This window comes from Durio zibethinus, chromosome 16 (genome assembly GCF_047325235.1).
Source record: "Durio zibethinus cultivar Kanyao isolate XHJ-2024 chromosome 16, ASM4732523v1, whole genome shotgun sequence".
In the NCBI taxonomy this organism is placed as follows: domain Eukaryota; kingdom Viridiplantae; phylum Streptophyta; class Magnoliopsida; order Malvales; family Malvaceae; genus Durio; species Durio zibethinus.
The window spans coordinates 21,630,615-21,651,934 of NC_143177.1; the positions used below are offsets into that span (position 1 = coordinate 21,630,615).

Below are 21,320 nucleotides of genomic sequence, written 5' to 3' on the forward strand. Positions count from 1 at the left end.
AGTTTTTTCCGGAAAGATTTTAAATGAATTTTTTTCTTAAATTCGTAAAATTTTTTGATAAAATAGAGTGAATAAAAATAAAATAAAAATTTTTCATTACCAATATCAAAGGTGTAAAATTAAAATATTGTTAATAAATTTTTATTTTTTAGATAAATATTTTCATTAAAAATTTTGTTAAATTTTTTATTATCAAACGAATACTAATCAAATTTAAATTATAAATAATCTTTATTTTTTTATTTTTATATATTATTAATTTTTTCATTAAACTCATTAATCTATCAATTTAATATTATCCATATATAATGTTAAGACGTGAAAACACAAAGATATTTGCACCTGCCTCACCAAAATCTTGTGGATATTAAACTAGCATTTCAAGAGCATATGTTTTACATGAAAAGAATAACTACTAGTGATAAATAAGGTTTCCAATAAGAAAATCTAGTAATTTTCATGGGAATTTTAATTTAAAACTTTCAAGTTTGTGTTATGGAAAAAAGAATATAGGAATTGGGAGATACAAGATAATGAACTCTGTTATGTAGCTCAAAATTTAGAAATCTCTTTATTTATCAATATAAATTTAATTAAGTTTCATCCAATTATTTGTTAATTTATAGGCTGTTAAATTTGGTTTACGGATTTCATTTTTTTTTCCAATGTTTATTAAAAACTATATAATTATAATTTTTACTAAAAACATGTAATTCCCTAAACAAAGACGAATTAAAAAAAATAAAAGCAAGAATTCTTTTTAATTATAAATGGAGGGATGAAAATACAAGTAATACTCAACACAACCACACTTAGAAAGCAATAATAATTATAATTTTAAGACAATACCAACCGACTAACTTAGGTACCTAGTTTACAATACAAGCGGCGCCAATGAAAACTTCAACATATATTTTTTGTAATTTCGATCGACAGCGTCAATGATTCAATAATATTTTAACCTAGAAATCCAATAATGGAACTGAAGGTAGTGTAATGGTTCAAGGGGTAGTGGTTGAATAAGATGGGATAAGCTTAGGGTCGGGGATGTCCTTTTGCAAGAGTTGGCACGGTAGGCAAAGTGGACTTAAAGATAAATTCAGGCAATTTGGGGCAGTTCAGGTTCTAGCAATTCAGGGAATTCAGGTAAAGGTGGCAATTTAACCTGGGGAAATGGCATGCAGTAGCTCAGGCAATTCAGGCTTGGGAAGTTCAGGTATCGCCGACAAAGTTACTTCCAGAAGATTTCGTCAATGAGCAACGATGTTGTGGCCGCTAATGGACCAAAATATCAGTAGTGAGACGCCATGGTTGCAGGTGCAACAGAAAAAAAAAAAAAAAGCTAAAAAGCTTTAGGCAAAAAACAGTGTAACTTTTCCCGGATCCTACGACTCTGTATATTTGTGCATCAGTGTTTCATAGATGCAGGAAGCAGAAAGTAGGAAGATTTTGAGAAATATTGTTGGTGGGAAAGCATGTCATGTCTAAGTAGTTTCAAAAGCTTAAGCATTACTTCCTGTACGTACATAATTATATCTCAATATTCAGCCATTCAAATTTAATCTCTACTTTATAATTTGCTGCTTTTATATTTCCTCTGTGTTAATTCACGAAAACAATAAGGATTGATCAAATTATGAATATTGAATTTGACTCACATTCTCACGTTACTAATTTTTTTTATTAAAAGCTGAGCATACCAATATCAAATGATTCAACAACTAAAAAAATTTTTTTTTTAAGTGATCCTTACATTTACTTGTTACGACGATAAACTGTACTAAGATATTAGAATTATATGGAATTTTAAAAAAAAATGATTAAATCAGTTTTAACTAATTAACAGTTAGGTTCAAACTGAACAAGGTATTATATTATTATTATTATTTTCTAATTACACACTATAAGTGAAGTATGATAATCTTTTTTGATACATACGGAAAAGGTATGAGAGGGAGAGATTCAAACACTTGGATCTCAATCTTCCTAGAGAGAGTAATTGGTAGGTCAAGTATGAGTTGTTAAATGAATATGAAAAGTTTCAAATTAATACTAAAAGATAAAAATTAAAATTAATTAATTTTATATTCTACCATATGACAATGTATAGATTTACGTTCTACATATTACACGCGAAACTTCGACATAGAAATTAACAATACATGCACTATGGGTGTGGACACTCAAATAGTAAGAATTAGTATATGAATGTCCTCTCAGCAGGAGACTTGTTGGAGGAATGCACACAATCAACCAATTATTCACACTCCAAATATAAAATACTTGAACACCTAGCATTATACGGAATGAAGACACAGCTGCAGTGGAATGGTTCAAGGATTAGTTGACTGTGCTTGAGAGAATATGGGTTGCGGCCATCCAGGAAACGTGGGCACTTCTGGCTTTGGCCGCTCCGGCACCTCGGGCATTTTCGACTTTGGAAATTCGGGCACCTTATTAGGTACTTCTGGCTTTGGCCATTCAGGCAGTTTTGGACATTCAGGTTTTGGGAACTCAGGATACTTGGGTATTTCCGACTTTGGCAATTCTGGCATTTTTTCAGGTTTTTCCTTTTCATGCATTTTACGCTTTTCTGGTTTAGATAACTTATGATGCTCGGGCAATTCATGTTTTTGTTTCTTAGGCACTTCTGGCTTTTCTGATATAGGTAACTCAGGATACTCGGGCACTTCTGGCTTTAACAACTTCGGGATTTTGGGAAATTCAGGTTTTTCTTTCTTAGGAACTTTAGGCTTTTCCGATTTGGTACTTCAGGCTTTTCCGATTTGGGTAACTCAGGATACTTGGGCACTTCCGGTTTTAACAACTTAGGCTTTTTCTTCTCAGGCACTTCTGGTATCTCAACTTAAGCAACTCTGGGATTTCGGGCCATTCAGGCACTTCAGGCTTTTCAAATTTTGACAGAGTTGGTACTTGAGGCACCTCTGGCAACTGAGGCTAATCATGAAGTTCCGACTTCTCTGGCAAGGTTGTTTGTGTCTCTAAAAGACGTCAAGCTCCTACCAAGACACTGTTGGTACTCATTAGCAACAAACTAACCAGTAAAAGTTGTAAAATGAAGAAAGGAAGACGAATATTTTGAGCCATGGTTAAAGCAGATTACAAGATAGTAAGTGTATTTGTCTGTGCATCTTTGTTCATTTGTCATTAGCGTTTTTATAGATGCGAGAAGTGGAGAATAGGAGGCCTGAAAGCTGGTTTGGTGGGATTTCTACTCTACGTAGTTAGTGCAACTTCTCATCTACATTACTTGACTAACGGTGTATCACCTAAAAAATGTGCTCTACCTCCAAATACCTTATCAGCAATTCCTAGAAAAATTAATTGAACAAGTGGAAAAAATAAGTTAAATTAAGAAACAAATTCAACATTATCAATTTGAATTCTTTTGGTCATGTAATCAGAAAATGCTCATTGAATTTAGAGTATAACTTAGTTTGTTCTTATAGTCATTTTTATGATGTAACATTTAATAGGTTTAAGATTCAAATCTCAACACTTACAATTCATTCTCTTATATTTAAGCGGTAATTTTCTTTGCATAAAAGAAAACTCACGTAGAATAAAAATTTAAAATTAATAGACAAAACTTATGTACTATGAATCATCATAACAATGATATTATAACATAATCATAATCAAAGGTATCATTCATCTAATCTATCGGCCTTTTTCTTTTTTCTTTTTTTTTTGCAGCTTTGCTAATTCCTTCCTTTTGCTTTCTTTTAACACAGTCCTTGTGAGCAGTTGAGCTAAACAGGTGTCTTTATCCATTAGGAGGCATAAACTGGCTGAAAAGGGAAAAATTTGCGGGCAGCACTGGCTTTGATCTACTGTTGGTAACCTACTGTTTGCATGTTTTTAGTTTCAATTCCCTTTTTGTTCTTAATTCTTAACCAAAGTCTATATTATTCTAGACTTCACATATCTCCTCACCATCACATTCATGACTATGGTCTGTTAAAGTTTTATTCCTTTGGTTGACAGAAACTTCTCCATTAAAGATGTTTATGGATGTAGTTATTTGTTAGGCTCAGTAGAGCTTTGGAAATAAATTTTAAGTCGACGATATTAGTATATTAAAAAATAATATGTTTTTATTTAATTTTAATGATAAATTTATTTTTAATATTCTAATGATAAAAATAATATAAATGGGTCAATTAAACTAAATTTAAATTTAAAATTTAACTCAATTGATTTATATATTTATTTTATAAAAAAAATGACATTCAATAAAATTTAAATTCAAATTTCAATAGCTGAAATTCTTCTAATACTCCCAAAGTGTGATCTCCTTAATATAAAAGAACTTAACTCGACTCAATTTGGCTAATGAACACTCCATTTGTGAATATTCGCACTCAATCTATGAAATATTATTCGTTTTGATTCAAAAATCTCATGATTTTATTTTACAAAAAGTGTCTTGCAAGTTTGAGATTAAATCTTAATTTATATATCATAATAGATCTTAAAAATATATCGATGTGGATACTTGCACCCAATTTGAGAGGCATCATTTGTAAGATAAAATCGTGAGACTTTCGGATCAAAAATAAGGTTAGCAACAGGTCGGATTAGGGCGAGTTTTTGCTCACCTTGAACCCGACCGGACTTCATATTCACCAAACTCGACCTGACCCGACCTGATTTTTTTAAAAATTTTTTCATATCTGAACTCGATCCAACTCGACTTGAAATTAATAAAATCTTATTTTTTAAAATATAAATATTCAAAATATATAATTATATAAATATATATAAATAAATAATTATTTTGAAAAATTATTTTTATATAATATCAGATCGAGTCAGGTTTATGTAAAACCTGAACCTAACCGAAACGACCTAACCCGAAACTCGATTTTCAAAAAAAAAATCCGACTCTATGGGCTCAAGTTGGGTCGAAATCCGCAAAGGGCAGGTTAGGTTGCCCACCCTAATCAAAATAGACAATACCTTCCAGATTTGATACAGATCTCCATAAATGGTATTAGAATAGTCACCAGTCGGATGAAAGCTAAGTACTACAACATATGAGCTATTTTTAGAATCCTATAGAGTTAGGTGCTATACGGTGGAGTCACATTTAGAATCTTAATGTCTAGTGTAATCTTATTATCTATATGTATTTTGTGTTGGATTTACCCAACATTTGGTATAATTTAGTGAATCTGCGTACTTTGTATTAAGTTTGACAAAAACGTCAAGTTTTGACGGAGAGAGTTTGTAACACTCTAATCTTACATCAAAATATTTTGAAGATCTATTATAATATATAAATTGAGATCTAATCTCAAACTTGTGAAATATTTTTTATAAAACGAAACTGTAAGACTTTTGAATCAAAACGACGATACCATCCAAATTGGGTATATGTCATTTTAGAAATTGCATGTATTGCATATATTTATCTTCCTCCTTACGTGACCACACAGGTAGTTAAAACTTTGCATAATAATAATGCATAAATAAGCAAATGACTCAAAAAAAAATTTCTTCTATGCCCAAATTATTTGAACCCTCAGCGTTTTAAAAAAGTTAATTTTATCTTTTGCATTCTAAAATCTCAAATTCTTTTCTCGATTTTCATTTTTTAGATTTAATGGCTGTTGCAGAATTAAAATATTTTCTTTCCATTTTAAACTTCCATTTTTCCTAAAGGTAAGGTTTGATCTCATGTCCTTGAAGAAAAAAAAATTCTATCCAACAATATGTCTAATACCTTAAAAAAATAAAAATTACATTTTGTTTTTATTTTTCTTTGCATAATTTTCTTTTTCACCCTTTATACATTCTCATTTAATTACATCTTCGTTGCCTACACGGATATTTTAAGTGAAAATTTTACGTTTCAACTTTAGTTTTCCTTTCTTTTTTTTTTTTATTAACAATAGCAACTCATATGATGAAATTGTTAGGTGATTTTGAGCCTTCTCAAACCCAAAAATAATTCGAGGCTTTTCTTCACGTTTATAAAATGATCATTAATCCCTTCCACAATGGGAAAAGCCAAATAATTTGTCCTTCAAAACATCAGGCCATGAGGGAGCACTTATGTGTCCGACACGAGAAGATGTTGCTAATCTGAAATCTGATACTTGTGTTAGGTGATTTTAGAATTTCTTGATTCCAAAAATTAGCTCAAAATGTGAGATTTTTCGTTGCACTTATAAAAATGACCACTAATCTCCGCCACAATCGACGGAGAAAACCCTCAATAGAAGCAGGTTCTTCCGACCAAATACGTTAAGTTGATTGTGTTAATTATACAATGCAGTAAATGACAAGAAACCTCAAATTTCTAGTAATGAGATGTAGTTATTTGGGGTTTTTTTATTTTTTCCTTTCTTTCTTTTTTACTTCTCCAAATTTTGGCTATCACTGTTAGAGGCTTGAACAATCCGAAGGACTATATGAATATGAAGACCACTTTTATTGTGGTCACATCAAATGAGTGTTTGCAAAGAATTTCTATCATGATCTTTTCATTCGCTCTCTCTTTTAGACATAGATCATGGTCCTGAATTTGAATAACTTTGTTTTGTTTAGAAAGAATTGTTAGTTTGAGTGTTGTCATTAGCCAATCCATGCCAAAAATTTATGCGTAGCACACATCCGCCAAATGTTATAAGTTGAATAACAACGACCACACTGAATAGGGAAATGATCAGACTTTGTTTCTTATAACTATAAATTTATTAAGAAAGTATATATATGATTAATATAGAGGAGATGACTACGACAGAACCACGCAAACAACAACTCAAACAACACATTTATGAATAATCTGGTCTACAAGAGATTCATGAAATGAATACTCACATCCGCCAATCAACACTCTTCTATATGAAGAATACCTAGAAACTATATGTGTAACGTAGGGAAAACGAAGGAAGTGTCATGATTCAAGGGCTTGTGTATGGTGGAGTGAAGGAAGGGATGGGGAAGCCTTTAGGAAGACTTGGCATGGTAGGCAATTCAGGCAACTTGGGCAATTCTGGCTTGGGTAGCTCTGGAACCTTCGGCAATTCAGGTTTTGGCAACTCGGGAACTTTGGGTTCTTCAGGTTTTGGTAAGTCAGGCAACTTTGGTAATTCAGGCTTTGGTAGCTCGGGAACCTCGGGTTCTTTGGGTTCTTCAGGTTTTGGCATGTCAGGCAACTTAGGCAATACAGGCTTCGGTAACTCGGGAACTTTTGGCAACTCAGGAGCTTTGGGAAATTCTGGAACTTTAGGCAATTCAGGCTTCGGCAACTCTGGGACTTTTGCTTCTTCAGGTTTTTCTAATTCAGGCAACTTGGGCAACTCTGGCTTTGGCAACTCTGGAACTTGGGGCAATTCAGGCTTTGGCAACTCCGGAACTTTAGGCAATTCTGGCTTTGGTAACTCAGGAATTTTGGGTATTTCTGGCTTAGGAACATCTGGCAGCTCAGGCTTTGGGAGTTCAACCTTAGGGAATGTGGGTATCTCAGGTTTCTCGGGCACGGATGTCTCTAAAAGACGCCTGGCACCAACCAAAATTGTGTTGCTGCTCATCAGTGACAAAGTGACGAGTAAAAATGATAGTATGGAAAAAGGAAAACGATTGCAAGCCATGGTTAAAAATCAGATCAAAAGAGGTGCTGCAAAATGAATACTAGCTGTGTGCTTGTTTATGCAATTGCATGTGCTGATAAGCCTTTTATAGGTGTTGGGAAGTGGAGAAGAGGGGAATTTTCTAGGGCGTGTTGGCAAGAAATTCTACATTTTGTTAGCTCAACTTCTCACCTATTCATGACAGGAAAGTAAAGCTTTCAAACTAAAGCTGCTCCCTATCATGCAATGGAACTATCCAATCTCTGATATGATGATGACACATCCATTTGACTCCTCCGTTATTAGTTGTAAATGCAAAGCAATTATTTTCAGTTCTCATCAGTTTATTCAAAGCACTATGATCTTTTTGGCTTGAATAAGCAATTGAATTACACATATATTATCACAGTAAATTAACAAGGCGAACTCTTTGCAATGCTAACAGTTTTTCTTTTCTTTTCTTTTTATAGGAAACAACACAGACAAGGCTAACAAATGGATTTAATAATTTGAATCAATATTTATTGATTTCATTAAATACATATAAAACATAAAAATTTACGTGTCATTTTTGTTTTTTTTATATATCATGTTACTGTATTAGTTTAAAATTATGAAATCTATTAAATATGTTAATTAAAGTTGAATTTCTTCAAACATAAGTTGGATTTTCTGGGCCGTTCAACAAAACATACACTACCTCGGAGCTTTATCTGCTCTTTTGGATACTCTGCTATCTACAAATTGCTTTTGCATCTAGACAAAAGTGTTATAAGTTTCTTTGTCGGTCTCTTTTTCAAAAACTATCTAGACAGAGGGGCTCGTGATTACTTTTATTGTTGTCCTACTTCAAGAAAAAAAAATAATAATAATAAATTAATAATATTCGCAATTGGTGAATTAAGTGTCAAACCTGAATACCGTACATTATTTTGATTGACATAAGAATACACTATCTTTGGAGTAATTTTCACTTTTCTTTGTAAAGTATATTAAATTATTTTCTTCTTTTCATTTGAAGATGGGTGCTAAGTAGTCATAAATAAGTAGATCAGTTGTTAATAACTTTCTATTTTAAGTATAAACACAATTACATTGCACCGAACTTAGTCCAAATGGATGAACCCATGAACAAATCAGTATGTTGAATCCTAAATAGAATGATCCTGCTTTGGGGCGCACTTCATCAGATATTCTCATTTCTCATAGGCCATATCTGATGCTACAATTAACCCAAAACTATCTGATGCTACAATTAACCCAAAACTATCCTAGGAACTTCAGTTTTGGAGAGGTTTCAAGAGACGGATGGAACATAACATGTCATCCTGTATTCCTTCCACCCATCAGTCAAATAAAGTGTAGATTATACGTCATGATATCTCTATGATGATTCATTTAATTAAAGACTGATCTAATTGTCAAGTAAGTATTTGATTCAAGACCAAAGCCTGTCTTCAACATCTTTTGAGTTCCCGAACTTCACTTCAAAACCACTGCTGCCTTCCTCAGAGCCAGATACCTTTGAACATACCCATTGGGAAGAGATCTCACAAGCTTGAAAACATCAGCATTCGCATAGCAAAGATTGGTCCTTGGATCATAGTAAGGTGCCTGCACAACAATTATGAGTATATTGTTCTTTATTGTATTCAGAAATTGATATGATCTATTTGAGTTACAACTAGCTAGAGTTCTACTCAGCAGAACAGTTAAGTTCAGGTTTATATTACAAGTTATATGTAAACAATTCAAACATGGCTCAATGGACTCCAAAACAGCAGACCTGAGTCATAGTTAATTTTTGGTTGCAGGAGGATTTTCACACAACATTTCAAAATAAAGTTTGCAAAACCATTCCAGAATTCTATTCATGGCACCAGTATCTACCAGTCAGCCACTAAACCTAGCGCAGGTTGTGAGACAAGGTAGCCTATATATTTCACTTTCTTTTGAATCAAGGAGTTTAAGCCATAATCATTTATTTAACTACGAATATGAGAATCATCAACAGCGTAGTTGAGGTTAGCTTAGTATATAGGAACTACTCCCAGTATATCCATCTAAACCTAGTTCAAACAGCAACAACCAACACCCTCGACTGACATACTACAAGCATCTTTTTCTTATATAGTTGATAAAAAAGTGGAAAGACACATATGAAGAGTAGAAGCTTAAAGCAGACGGGCAAAAATTCAAACTGCAGTGTTATTTCCCTTTTGAGAACAGGAATGAGGCAGTCTAGGGTATAAACTGAACAGAGATGAAGTTTAAGTTAAGCAAGCATCATATTATATATTCTGAAAAATAATCAAAGTTTCAAGTGATTAACAGAGCGACATACCTCAAATCCTGTTATATCACAAATTCTTTTGCACGGATGTATTGAAGGCGGTGACTCAATATTAACATCTGCAAAACCAAATTAAACAAAGGAAATTGTTTGATCAGGTTGGGCTTGACATTGAATTCTTTGCAAAAAGATATTAAACAACGGAAGCTTCTAAACATGGGATTCCGAGTAAAATGCCAATGTCTTAGACCAAGTAGATAAAAACAACAACATCCAAAGCTATCAAGCTTTTGACTATGGAATTTTGCAACATTTTCAATGAAACTACTGGAAAACTTTAGGTTCATCCAACTGTGAACTCTCCAAGAAACTTATGGACACAAATTAACAAAACCCTTGCAAAAAAAAATGAAAGAAACTTACAATTGGGTTCATCAGGATGGTAATTTTGGTAATTTTCAGCTTGAAGGATTTGCTTCAGCTGTTTCCACCTGACCTTCGATTGGCCCTTTGGGTACTTCTCATATATTTGTATCCTCTTGAAACTCATATGCGTTGGCAATACCAACTCTGCTTTTATCACCTCTGCCTCCATTGCTTTCCAATAATCTCAAACCCATAAAAAAAAAAAAAAAAATCAGAGCTCTCAAAAGAAATTGGAAAAAAAAAAAAAAAAAAAAAAAAAAAGAGATTCTGATTTTTGAGTCTCAAATTAGAACCCTAAAAATATTTTTTGAGTAAGAAAGATAATCCGACATCGTATTGGAATCCACTTCGGATTAGAAAGGTGTAGGCCGGGTCAGATATATGTGGGTCCTACCTTTCCACCTTAGATGATGTGTAATACTTCCAAAATCCTATGGGGTCCGCTTATCTTTCTTTATGGCTGGTCAAAGGACGTCGCATCATTCTCTCTTCCTCCTGTATTAAAAAAATGTCATGAAGAACAACGTCAACACGAACACGACATTGTTTATAGCAGTAAAAGGAAAAATCATCAATCATAATCCATTACTTTAATTGTACAACGTTTGAAATGGTCGGTTTCTTTTTTTTTTTTTTTTTCACAATAGCTTCTTTCTCTTTCATGTTTCAACTCCCCAAGGCCTCTGTTCTTTTTTCTCCATGTAAAGATTTCATTTTTACCCAGATATTGAAGATCATTATTGGAGACTGGAGACCTTGTTCACAGGTAACGAATAATGATTGCGAGTAATGACTGTGATTATTAAAAAAAGAAAGAAAAAAAAAACCATTTCAATTATCTGCTTGGTTGCCGCAGAGAAAAATTTTTTGACTGAATAGGTCAAACGTTTTTCTTGCTTGATCCTTTCTTCTATTTAGCTTGATTTTTCTGTTATGTTTTTCAAGTTAACGTTTTGTTTTTCTTGTTTGTTAAGTGGGTCTTTTGATTGGGTTCAGAATTATTCCTGGGTTTTCCTTAAATTTTTATGGTTTTTTCTGTATGACACTGATTCCTTATACTTTGTGCTTTTTATTATTTATTGATATTTGTTTTGTTTCAATAATTGGATTTTTAACCACTAAGGAATTTGGAGTGTGTTGGGGTTTTGCCCGTATCTAGTATTTTTGACTATAGTTTATCTAGCAGTACACGAATTGTATTGAGTTTCTGTTGCATTCTGTGATGTTATGATTGAAATTCGTGATTGTATTTAGTAATAGGTTTTTACATGTTGGGTTGAGTTGGCTTTCTTCATGTGGGTTTTTATGAAAAAAAAAATTCCCTTTGTTACAGGCACAAGGGACTTTATTCTTGACTTTGAGTATTTATTTACATTTTCTCGAGGCTTTGGATATTGTTGCTGAGGAATTAATCGTGTTCTTCCCGGTGTTAATGTCCTTCACTGAGAAGTTTGTTCACTTCTTGTTTTGCCTGATCTTGATTGCCTAGATTCTTTACAACTTTGGATTTGACATTGAAAGCTTATTCCAGTTGGGAGTTGAAGGTTTGAATATTTTTGGTCGTTCTAATGCTTGCTGCCTAGTTAGATTCACTGCATATTGATGGGATCAATTAAGAATACAGTTCATTATTGTTGTGTTTCAAAGGGTAATAGGTCTCTGTATGAATATAGTGGGGGAGATCATGAGATAGAAAATTTGGCTGCCTTGTGCTTGGAAAGGACTCCCCGATTCCATAAGTGGTATTTTGAGACAATAAGTAAAATGACTTATGGCTTTTTGATAGAAGATGGGTATGTTTATTTCATAATTGTTGACAAGGGTCATGAAAACCGTGGTGTGCTTCAGTTTCTAGAGCACATGAGGGATGAATTTAAAAATGTAGTTGGGAAGGGTTCAAGAGGTAGCTTTTCAGGTACGAGTTCAATTGGCATCCAAGAGCAACTAATGCCCATTATCCTGCACTTGATAACTTCATTAGAACGTGTTTCATATAGTAGCAATGATTGGAAGGCTGAGTCTCCATCATCAGATCATGCAGGTCGCTCCCCATCTTCAAGTAATGCAAATGTACAACTTGAAGCTGCTAGTTCTACTAAAGCCCTTTCGTTGGGCAAATCTAGCAACCAAGAGAAGAAGTTGAAGGATCACGTGATTGCGGTGAGAGATATTGAATTGGAGGAGCATCAGAAATCTATAGATAGAGTGAACGTTGATTCAACCGTATTGGATAATAACAACCAAAATGGAGCAAGTTCTTCAATCTCATTGCAGAAGGACTTGGGTTCAACGAGGATAAGATCTGGATCTGGGAACATCCAAAAGAAGTGGAGGCGTCAAGTCCGGATTGCTCTTGCCATTGATGCAGCTGTTTGTTTACTATTGTTTGTGATTTGGTTGTCAATATGTAAGGGCATTAAGTGCACTCGTTCATGATTCCAAATCAATGCCACAATTGAAGTATCATGTTAAGGACAAGAGATAGAAAGCCTGTAAGGAGAGGTTTTAGCAGGGAGAGAATGGTTGAAAGCAATATATCTATGTTGTTAGTGGGTTTAAAAATCTCTTTATCAAGATATTTGTTTCAAATTACACTCACAGTGGCATTAGGTATCTGAGTGTTTTTTACACCATATTCTGCATCAATGTAATGTTTATGGTTGCGGATGCAAATAAGATGTTCTCTCAACAACTAAATCTTATTCTTTTTTGAGTTACAAAATTACATCATACAAAATCTATCCCCTTTAAACACAGATACAGAAGCAGAATATTATTACACAAAACAGTCATTTATAAATCAAGTAAATTCTTAAGAAAAGGAGAATGCAGCATCATATGATAAAACGAGAAGATGGAACGAGAGACAGTGATCGGTTCTTCACCACACCTCTGTTTTTCCCGTCCATAATGCTTCCTTTGTAATCCAATGTCCATTTCCTCGTAAGTATAGTCCATAAAGTCATAGTAGCCTCCGTGCAGAGAAAGCACCCTTTTTTTCACCTTTTCTTCTATCCTTGGATAACCAAGCAGGTTTAACAGTCAACAGTTGATCGATTCCTGAAAAGAAGAATATCATGAAATTCATCATTTGATTTTACATTTTAAGCCCAAATTTTATCCGTTCCAGCAAAAATGAAACATTTACAACAGGCATGAGATTAAACCCAAAGCAGAATATTTTAGTTGGACCAAAGAGTCCCATGGGACTCTGGACACATTAAACTCCGAGAGAGTGAGAGTACCTTCTCACAATGCAAGCATTGCTGGTCAAAAGTGAGGTTGGAAGCAGCAGCCTTCGTACTTAGGTTGGTATTCATTCCAACAATAACGCAACTTCTGATAAAGCTACTGAAGCAGAAGAGTTTAGCTAAGCATGCATACACAATTACTCATTCTCTTATCTGAAGATGCAAGTGATAGATTAAAATGCTAAAGCAAAAAAAAAAAAAATAAAAGCTGTTTTTCTGACTAAACCTTGAATGTACTTCATCTTGCATACTCATGAGGGCACGGATGCCACCACAGCAGATATGGCCAATGATTAAAATGTTTTCAAACGGCAAAAGGAATTGCATAACTGGCAATATAAGATTATAAAGTCTTATAAAAGGCTGAACACAGAGAGAGAGAGAGGGGTAGGACTTAGGAGTGACTTAACGGCAAATTCCAATGCAGCATTAGTTTCTGACAGCCCACTCTTCACGAACAGAAAAGGAGAGAAAAACTGAAAGGTGAATTTCCAATATCATTTCCTAAGTGCAGACATTGTAGCATTAAAAAGAAAATATCAACAGAAGTTAAATAAAAGCACAGTATATTATACCTTGTGTGTGGGCACCATATTTGCAACATTGAGAACCATGAATGCTTCTCCTGGTTGAAATCCCGAGCTAAAACACCTTGACCAAGATTTTGTAGCTTACATTTATTTATGCTTTTTGAAACTCAGGAACCTATTTTTCAATTCATCAAACAATCACATCTGCTTCCCGCTTCCACTATGCTCTCCTGTTTGCACTTTTAAGCTCCTGTGTTAAAGCCGGAGGCTCTGCTGAAGCCTTCAGTTTCACACCTATGTTGCTCCTACAAACGTCAGAGAAAGACATTTGTGGCAGCATAAAATAGATTTATCAGTCAAACTGAATCCGAGAAACTATATTCCAGGTGAGTTAAAACCAAATTCGAAATAAGCTTATCTCTTAGGGTCAACCGAGAAACTTGCGTTGTAGTCGATATCTTAATTGTATAACTTCTCCTATAACAAATCATCAAACAAGATTAATCAGAGATTGAACCAACTCGCGAAAGATCTTAGGGAACCCCACTATTTTAATTTCCTTACGTGAAGAATAACAAATGATTATAGCCAAAGGGACAAAATTTCATCAGTTCAATTCATCCAGATCCTCAACCTTAATATCCATTTTTAAATCACTTCAAGCCTTCTTAAGGCCATAGAGCAATAACAAAATTGCAAAAAGTTTCTGCAGAAACAGATTAAGTCATTAAAAAAGTACTAACAGATTTATTTTACAGAAAAGAGATAAAAGTTTTTCCTTTCATAGACTTCCCCGCATATATTTTCAAATCCAAAAAAAAAGTTAATAATTTTTTTTTTGTTTCTTACTCAGTTAATATTAACACCTTACCTGCAATTGTATGAAGTTATTAAAGATCAAACATTTGGACCTATAGCTCTCCAAGAAACCACCTACAAAGAGGTAAAAGAAACCAAGCCCAGATTTTGAACAGTGGGAAAACTGATTAAAACAGTCCCTTACCTAAAAGAAGTATACGGTCCCAACTGGGTCTGCTGAATTTCCCCACTTTTGACCCAAAGATCTGCTAAAAAACTAGCAAATCCAAATTCAAAATAATGCATAAAAACATGCACATATAGTATTAAATGCTAGAGAGAGAGAGAGAGAGAGAGAGAGAGGGGGGGGGGGGGGGAGTGGTTTAGCGTTAATGTTCGATGCGATAAAGGGTCCTTTGAAAGAGAGGTAGGTGCAAGAGCTGCCATTCGAATTGGACGGATCTAAAAATAATAGGTCAGAGGGTCTCAGAAGTAAAGGAGCATTGTTCTTTTTGGTGATGAAAGAAATGCAGAAGGAAAGGAGTGGAGAAGATTTAGGGCAGTCATTCAAAGCATAAAAACAAGGGAAAGTGAATTTTTCTTAAAAAGTGGTTATCCGTTGGTTGACTTGGATCAAACTACACTTGCTCAGTTGTTCTGTCTTCCAAGAACGACGGAGAAAACATGTCAAAGAAATAAATTACCATCAAAGGATTTTTGTCGATGCTACAACCCTGCCAGCCATGTGCATTTTGGCCTCCTTCACAGTTTGAATGCATGACAAAATTATTTACACAAGAGATCTTAAAAGAGTAACTTTCATTCATTAATTGGCTCTAGAATTGTTCATGTTCAATCAACAAAAAAGCAGATTGATATCCAAAAATCCCAAACCCTTTTAACAACTCATGAAGAGCACCGTCCTAATTGACTGCTTATACGAACACTATAAACTCTGGCCTAATCCACAAGCCTTAATTTTAAAACCTGAGTAACAATCCTTTCATCTTCAAACCTTATTGGTCTTTGCTCAAAAAATGAAATGAATATAACACGTTGGTGGTGTGATAATATATATATATATATATATATATATATATATATAACCATTTAGAGGCAAACTTGATTAGTGATTATAGATGCAGGGGCGTGCTGAATCCATCCACATTTAGGCAAAGTATTAGCATCGTCTTCAAGTTCTCAAACCAGCATCGGAGGGATTTCAATGGCAAAACACTTCTTGCCACGCATATTTTTTTGCAAGCTTCCAGCCAAAAGTCACTGGCCCTTGGATTTCCTAGCTCATTTTTCTTTTCACAGTAATTGCAGCAAGAAAATGTTGATACGAACAAGAGAGCTCTGCTTGAGCATGAGACATCCAGAGCCCACCCAAATGGATCATGCCAACAATGCTGTGAGATTCATAGTAATAACATACTTTCACAGATTGGAGAACTTTTGATTCCTATAGACATGGAATAGGGGCCACCAACTATAAGAACTCTCTTCAAAAGAAAACAAACGGCAAAACATTTCAAATCCATCATAGCTGCAAAGATGGAAAGGCCATCTACACTAATTGTGTCACAAATATCACCAATTAACCATACTATTGGCAATGCTAGCATTCTTGTCCAGCAGCAAGTTCACAATTACCAGCTCGACTTTGTGGCTCATTGCCACAACTCTCGTTACCCAGGATCACATGCCTAACATTAACCAACTATTTCTAAATGGATAGGAGATACTATCTTTTATGACATTCATGGATAGCTTACCTTTGCTGCTGGAAAAGAGACAGGAATTAGTTTGCAACACTCTGCAATTGCTTAGTATGGTACACAGATTAAAAAGCTGTTCACTTCCCTCCCAAGTGATCTGTTCTCCACAATCAGTACTGCTTTTGGACATCTTCTTGGCATCAAAAACCATCAGCAGCACTTCACCAAAAGGAATAAGAATCAGGAGCAGCCTCCAACTTTTTGACAGGGAAGTCACTATCAGACTACATTCAATATGTCTTTGCAGGCCAGCACCACACAATGCCCTTAAGAGTCAATTACAACAACCTAAAACCCCGTAAGAAGAACAAACACAGATTCAAAGCAAAGATATCCAACCAAGCACTTCTCGTTCCAACATTCTTTGCTTCACTAAGAGATTTATGAAACGAAAAGAAATCTGTTGAAGCGTTATCAGTACCAACCACAAAGAAAAGAAAGCAAAAATCACATCAAATAGAATAGAAACATTTAAAATCTGCAGAATCCATATTGCAACTAACTAAAACTAATGATTAGAATAACTTCTTGGGCTCTTCAACATCTAATCAAAAAGTTAGCTATCTCCCTGAATGTTGCAATAAAAGACGACGCCTCTTATAGGACAAAGAAATTAAACACAAAGCGCAATGACTCAATTATCAAAAAGCTGCAGTTGGTTGGGTAGGGGAATTTTGATATTTAACAAAAATATTATACCATATTAGTTACCAGCTATCAAGATATAATAAGAAAGGAAAGGGAAAAATCTGATTTGAAGTCTCTACATATGGCAGGGAGCTGATGGCTACAGGATTAGCAAACCAGCAATTTTGCACTACTCTGCAACTAGAAGATGAAGTTGCAAAATTTAAACCAAGTCTGACAATTTCAATTGGCGTTCATCCATTTCAAGTTAAGGTGAGCTGATAAATCATGTGTTTAGGTCTTCTTTATGGAGCAAATATATAAAGAAGAGTAGTAAGAATAACTCCTTCAGACTGGAAATCTCTAAACAACTTGGCCTTAAGGACTTGATGCCACATATTACAGTAAGGTTTGGATGCTTCAGTTCTTAAAGTTAAAAAAGAGCAAGAAATAACTGAAGGAAAGGCCATTCTTGATTCTTGAAGTAACTGTCAGGCTTCAGGACCACAATGAAGAAGGTATAAGCAGTTGCTGCCAGAATTGCAGCTTCAAACTAATTCTGGGCAAGTCATATTACCAAGCATCCAGTCAAGGTAGAACTAATAGTCAGTTTAAGAGAGAGAAAGAGAGAACTTTGAAGCTGCTGAGAAAGACTAACACAGTAGTAACAATTATTGTGGATAACTAATTCTAGTCATGATCAAGAAAGATGCATGAATTACAACTTACAAGCACATACAAAGTAAAAGCAATGACACAATCAACAAAAAATATATTAAAGCTAATATTTTTGCACTTTTAGAATGGGACAGTTAAATGATAGTGAAAACAACCCTAGGAAAGTCATGCTTAGAACAAAGAAAGCAGATTCGCGAACACAAAAGAATTGGTAACTATATGTCCATAACAATTGAATCTTCTTCTGCTATTAATCCCGTCCATTGAAATCTTCTCCAAAGCAAGAGTAATAAGCCTAAATAGCTCAATTCAACATTTCCAAGCATATTTCCACCTTCCATATCTCAGCATTAGTCCTTTTATCTTTTCCCTTTTATGAGGGAAAAGAAGAGGCGAAACACGCCCTCAAAGGAGGCAAAAGAAAATATTAAAAGCAGTAACACATGAAGGGGGAGAGGGGGAGGGGGGGCAATGCCAATACCCTTATTGTCATAGTTAATAATTCTTACGACTCAAAGGAGAAAGAGAACCAGTCAGAAAACTTACCACCCATTCCTGTGACTGCAAGTATCATGGTGGACAGAATAGTCAATCTTCAACCCAAAAATGTCTCACGGTTATGTACCAAACTTTCTAATCTATCCTCCCAAACAGGAAAATTCACTCAAAATAAACAGGCAGCCCAAAACAATAAAAATAATGACAAAACATGATGCTGCAAAATGTACAGTCGAATTCAACTCTGAAAGAACTATGAAATAAGATACCAAGTACCTCCACATAATTAAATACTACAAGCATACAATTAAAACAACTATAACAGCTGAAAAAAAAAATACAAAAATCAAGGATCTTACTTCACTAAGTAGCCCTAACTTTATCATCCCCAACGACTGACAGTATAGGCAAGCTACTCAAAAATTCATCGAGACCCTCAAAAAACCCATTCCCTTCAATGTTATCCTCCTCCTCCTCATATCCAGCATGATTCCCTTCACTCCTCCCTCGTGCTGGCTCTTCCACCTCATTACTAAACTCCACATTCAAATCCAACTTCCCCAAATCCTTCGTTCCTCTTCCCATCTGTTTCCTCCCACTATTTACTACCCCCCTTCCGCTCGACTCAGCAGTCCGCACACCATCTGGCGCCATGGACACACCATTCAAATTCCCACCTCGACCCACGTTAACTTGCTCATTACTCCCCTTCTTCACTCTCTCACTCAGTGGTTTCTTTGCATTTCTCCCCACAGATCCTTTCCCTTTGGCTTTCTTCGCCTTTTTCTTTCTCCTCTCATTCTGCCATTCATCATCATCATCATCATCATCAGGCTCAGAACTCCCACTCGAATCAGAAATCTCTACATATACATCATGTTCATCATAAAACACTCTTGAAGCAGACTTTTTGGTATTATTTTGTTTTCCAGCATTTTTGTTGTTAGGGCAAGCAAACATGGGCGAAATAGGTGACCAACTGGGAAAATTACTGCCCATGTTCTTATCATTCCCCGAAAATCCTAATGGGAAAAAACCCCAGCAGCAGAAATACGTGTCCTTTCCGTTCACAGGCGGCGATGGTATCACAACCGCATGGAAAGCTCTCCTGCATTCCTTAGTCTGACACCTCAGTGTGCAATCCTCGTACACCTGCGGATACTCATAGAGAACGTAACAGTACGGACAAGCCGTCCAGAAAGTCGGTCCCTCTGAGTCGGTAGCTTGGCTAGGCCGAGTCGAATCGGTCTTCCGGGTCACACTAGTTGGCTCTGACCGACTATGCTCCGTAGGAGGAGGATGAGGAGGAGAAATAGGAACTGCTGTCTGACTAATCTGACCCGTCCGAGTAGGCTCAGTCCGATTAAACTGAGTAGAGCTAGCTGTTCCAATCTGATTAATCTGGCTCGCCCGAATTGGCTCGGGCCGAGTAATATGGCTCGAACCAACTGATCCTGTCTGATTAATCTGACTCGGCCCAGCTAAACCTATCTGATTAATCTGCCTCGTCCAAGTTGACTCAGCCAGCCGAGTTGACTCCGGCGGATTATTATTTAAACCCAACTGCCTTCCTCCTTCTAATTCGGCATTTCCATCTTTATTGTTATTTCTAGGGCTTCTACTCACAAAAAGTGGTTGCGTAACTTGCGTTTGCCTTTCTCTCTGCGGCGTTTGCATAAATAGCGTTTGCGTTTCTTTGGGCGGCGGAGGTGGTGGTGGTTGCATAAACAGCGTCTGCGTTTGCGGTTGCTGAAGTTGTGGTTGTTGTTGATGATGATGATGATGATGTCGTTGACTGAGATGACTCACTTGACCAAACTGAAGGAACCTCAACTCGTTATCATAAATGAGCTTCTTAGAAGTATTCGACAACACATTCCAAGCTTCAGAAACGAATCGAAATGCCTGATCTGCGAAAGAGAGCGTGTTCTTCCCAGGATTCAAAAGAAGGGCGAGTTTCCTGTACTGACTCGCCACGACTTCCATGGACTGAGTTAACGGAACGAGTTGCAGGATCCCGTACCAGTCTTGAGGATTGGATTGGACGGTTAAGAGAGTGTCGGTCACGGCAAGGATTTGGTCGGCTAGGACAGGGGCCGATTCTCGAGCTCGTATCGCAAAGGTCCTGGCCCCGTGCAAATCACGTGACGCTAGGAGCTTCTCAGCTATGGTCAGCCACCGCTCCGCCTCGGTAGTGTTGCCGTCCATTCCCCCAATCTTTCTCTCTCTAGGATTTTGTTTCTCTCTCTTGCTTTTTCCTTGTGCGGGAACTATTTGTTCAGTGAACGGAATGAGCAGACAAAAGTGGCACTCGTGTCTGGTTTTATGGGTGGACGAAAGAGGACAGTAGTTTTAGCAAATGACAGTGAGTTTTCGGTTTGTTTGGATGGGATAAGAATAACTGTGTATAGGCATTATTGTCATTTAAGACGGAATGGAGTTTAAGTAGCGAAGTGGGAAGTCGGAATTATTGTCATTTAAGAGGGAATGGAGTTTAAGTAGTGAAGTGTGAAGTAGGAAGTATGGCTTGAACGATGAAGTGCGCAAGACACCTGGCCAAATGAAAAAATGCTTTGCCGGAAAAGGGTGTTTTGGTCATTAAGGGAACTTATGAATTGCGGTACACTTTCCAACGTGTGAAAACGAGAGACCTTATTCGCGGAAAAAAACCTTGTGGGCTGTGGGTTAGGGGTCATTTTGGTCTTCTGGAATTTTTATAGGGTAATGAGGTCATTTTATAGGAACCAAATCTGTAAATGAACCTATCGTTTGAGATGTTTTTGGTTCGTAAAATTTTTATTTTGAAAAAAGAGTGTAATATTTGAGAAAATGCAATA

At 35.7% G+C, this 21,320-nt stretch overlaps 3 protein-coding genes, 1 long non-coding RNA gene and 1 pseudogene across 10 annotated transcripts; 1 reads left to right on the top strand and 4 right to left on the bottom strand.

Annotated features, from left to right (window-relative positions):
- Positions 1–1,099: 1,099 nt before the first annotated feature.
- On the bottom strand, positions 1,100–7,893 carry LOC111298372 (uncharacterized). Its single transcript, XM_089744973.1, has 4 exons — positions 6,989–7,893; positions 2,873–2,945; positions 2,381–2,769; positions 1,100–1,161 (listed from the first exon to the last, which is right to left on the bottom strand). Exons 1-4 carry the CDS (start codon positions 7,620–7,622, stop codon positions 1,100–1,102), a joined length of 1,158 nt encoding a protein of 385 aa, XP_089601099.1. The 5' UTR covers positions 7,623–7,893.
- A 700-nt stretch (positions 7,894–8,593) lies between these two features.
- On the bottom strand, positions 8,594–10,611 carry LOC111298661 (protein EIN6 ENHANCER-like). Its single transcript, XM_022893385.2, has 3 exons — positions 10,318–10,611; positions 9,946–10,013; positions 8,594–9,215 (listed from the first exon to the last, which is right to left on the bottom strand). The coding sequence occupies exons 1-3, from the start codon at positions 10,487–10,489 to the stop codon at positions 9,084–9,086; spliced, it is 372 nt and encodes a 123-aa protein (XP_022749120.2). The 5' UTR covers positions 10,490–10,611; the 3' UTR covers positions 8,594–9,083.
- Positions 10,612–10,902: 291 nt separating this feature from the next.
- LOC111298662 (phytolongin Phyl1.1 pseudogene) lies at positions 10,903–13,017 on the top strand (annotated as a pseudogene). 2 transcript variants are annotated; one of them, XR_016328691.1, is made up of 2 exons: positions 10,903–11,086; positions 11,654–13,017. The product of XR_016328691.1 is annotated as a phytolongin Phyl1.1 pseudogene, transcript variant X1 (transcript). The 2 variants fall into 2 exon arrangements; XR_016328692.1 differs by having other exon boundaries at positions 10,904–11,086; positions 11,810–13,017.
- A 44-nt stretch (positions 13,018–13,061) lies between these two features.
- LOC111298664 (uncharacterized) lies at positions 13,062–18,525 on the bottom strand. Of its 5 annotated transcripts, none has more exons than XR_016328694.1 (4): positions 16,678–18,525; positions 14,147–16,364; positions 13,566–14,047; positions 13,062–13,380 (listed from the first exon to the last, which is right to left on the bottom strand). It is a non-coding gene; the product is annotated as an uncharacterized LOC111298664 (long non-coding RNA). The 5 variants fall into 5 exon arrangements; XR_016328696.1 differs by having other exon boundaries at positions 14,147–14,578; positions 15,105–18,525; XR_016328697.1 differs by having other exon boundaries at positions 14,147–14,578; positions 14,973–18,525.
- A 173-nt stretch (positions 18,526–18,698) lies between these two features.
- LOC111298373 (uncharacterized) lies at positions 18,699–21,114 on the bottom strand. The gene has a single exon (XM_022893109.2). It carries the CDS (start codon positions 20,689–20,691, stop codon positions 18,847–18,849), a length of 1,845 nt encoding a protein of 614 aa, XP_022748844.2. The 5' UTR covers positions 20,692–21,114; the 3' UTR covers positions 18,699–18,846.
- Between the last annotated feature and the right edge of the window lie 206 nt (positions 21,115–21,320).

Coding starts and splice junctions, on each gene's coding strand:
- LOC111298661 (XM_022893385.2), bottom strand. CDS start 10,489: ATGGAGGCAGAGGTGATAAAAGCAGAGTTGGTATTGCCAACGCATATG. Junction 10,014..10,317: donor CCATCCTGATGAACCCAATT/GTAAGTTTCTTT, acceptor TTGGTTTTGCAG/ATGTTAATATTGAGTCACCG. Junction 9,216..9,945: donor GTGATATAACAGGATTTGAG/GTATGTCGCTCT, acceptor ATTGTTGTGCAG/GCACCTTACTATGATCCAAG.
- LOC111298373 (XM_022893109.2), bottom strand. CDS start 20,691: ATGGACGGCAACACTACCGAGGCGGAGCGGTGGCTGACCATAGCTGAG.
- LOC111298372 (XM_089744973.1), bottom strand. CDS start 7,622: ATGGCTTGCAATCGTTTTCCTTTTTCCATACTATCATTTTTACTCGTC. Junction 2,946..6,988: donor TGAATTGCCTACCATGCCAA/GTCTTCCTAAAG, acceptor CTCAGTTGCCAG/AGGTGCCTCAAGTACCAACT. Junction 2,770..2,872: donor TGGCCCGAAATCCCAGAGTT/GCTTAAGTTGAG, acceptor AAAAGCCTGAAG/TACCAAATCGGAAAAGCCTA.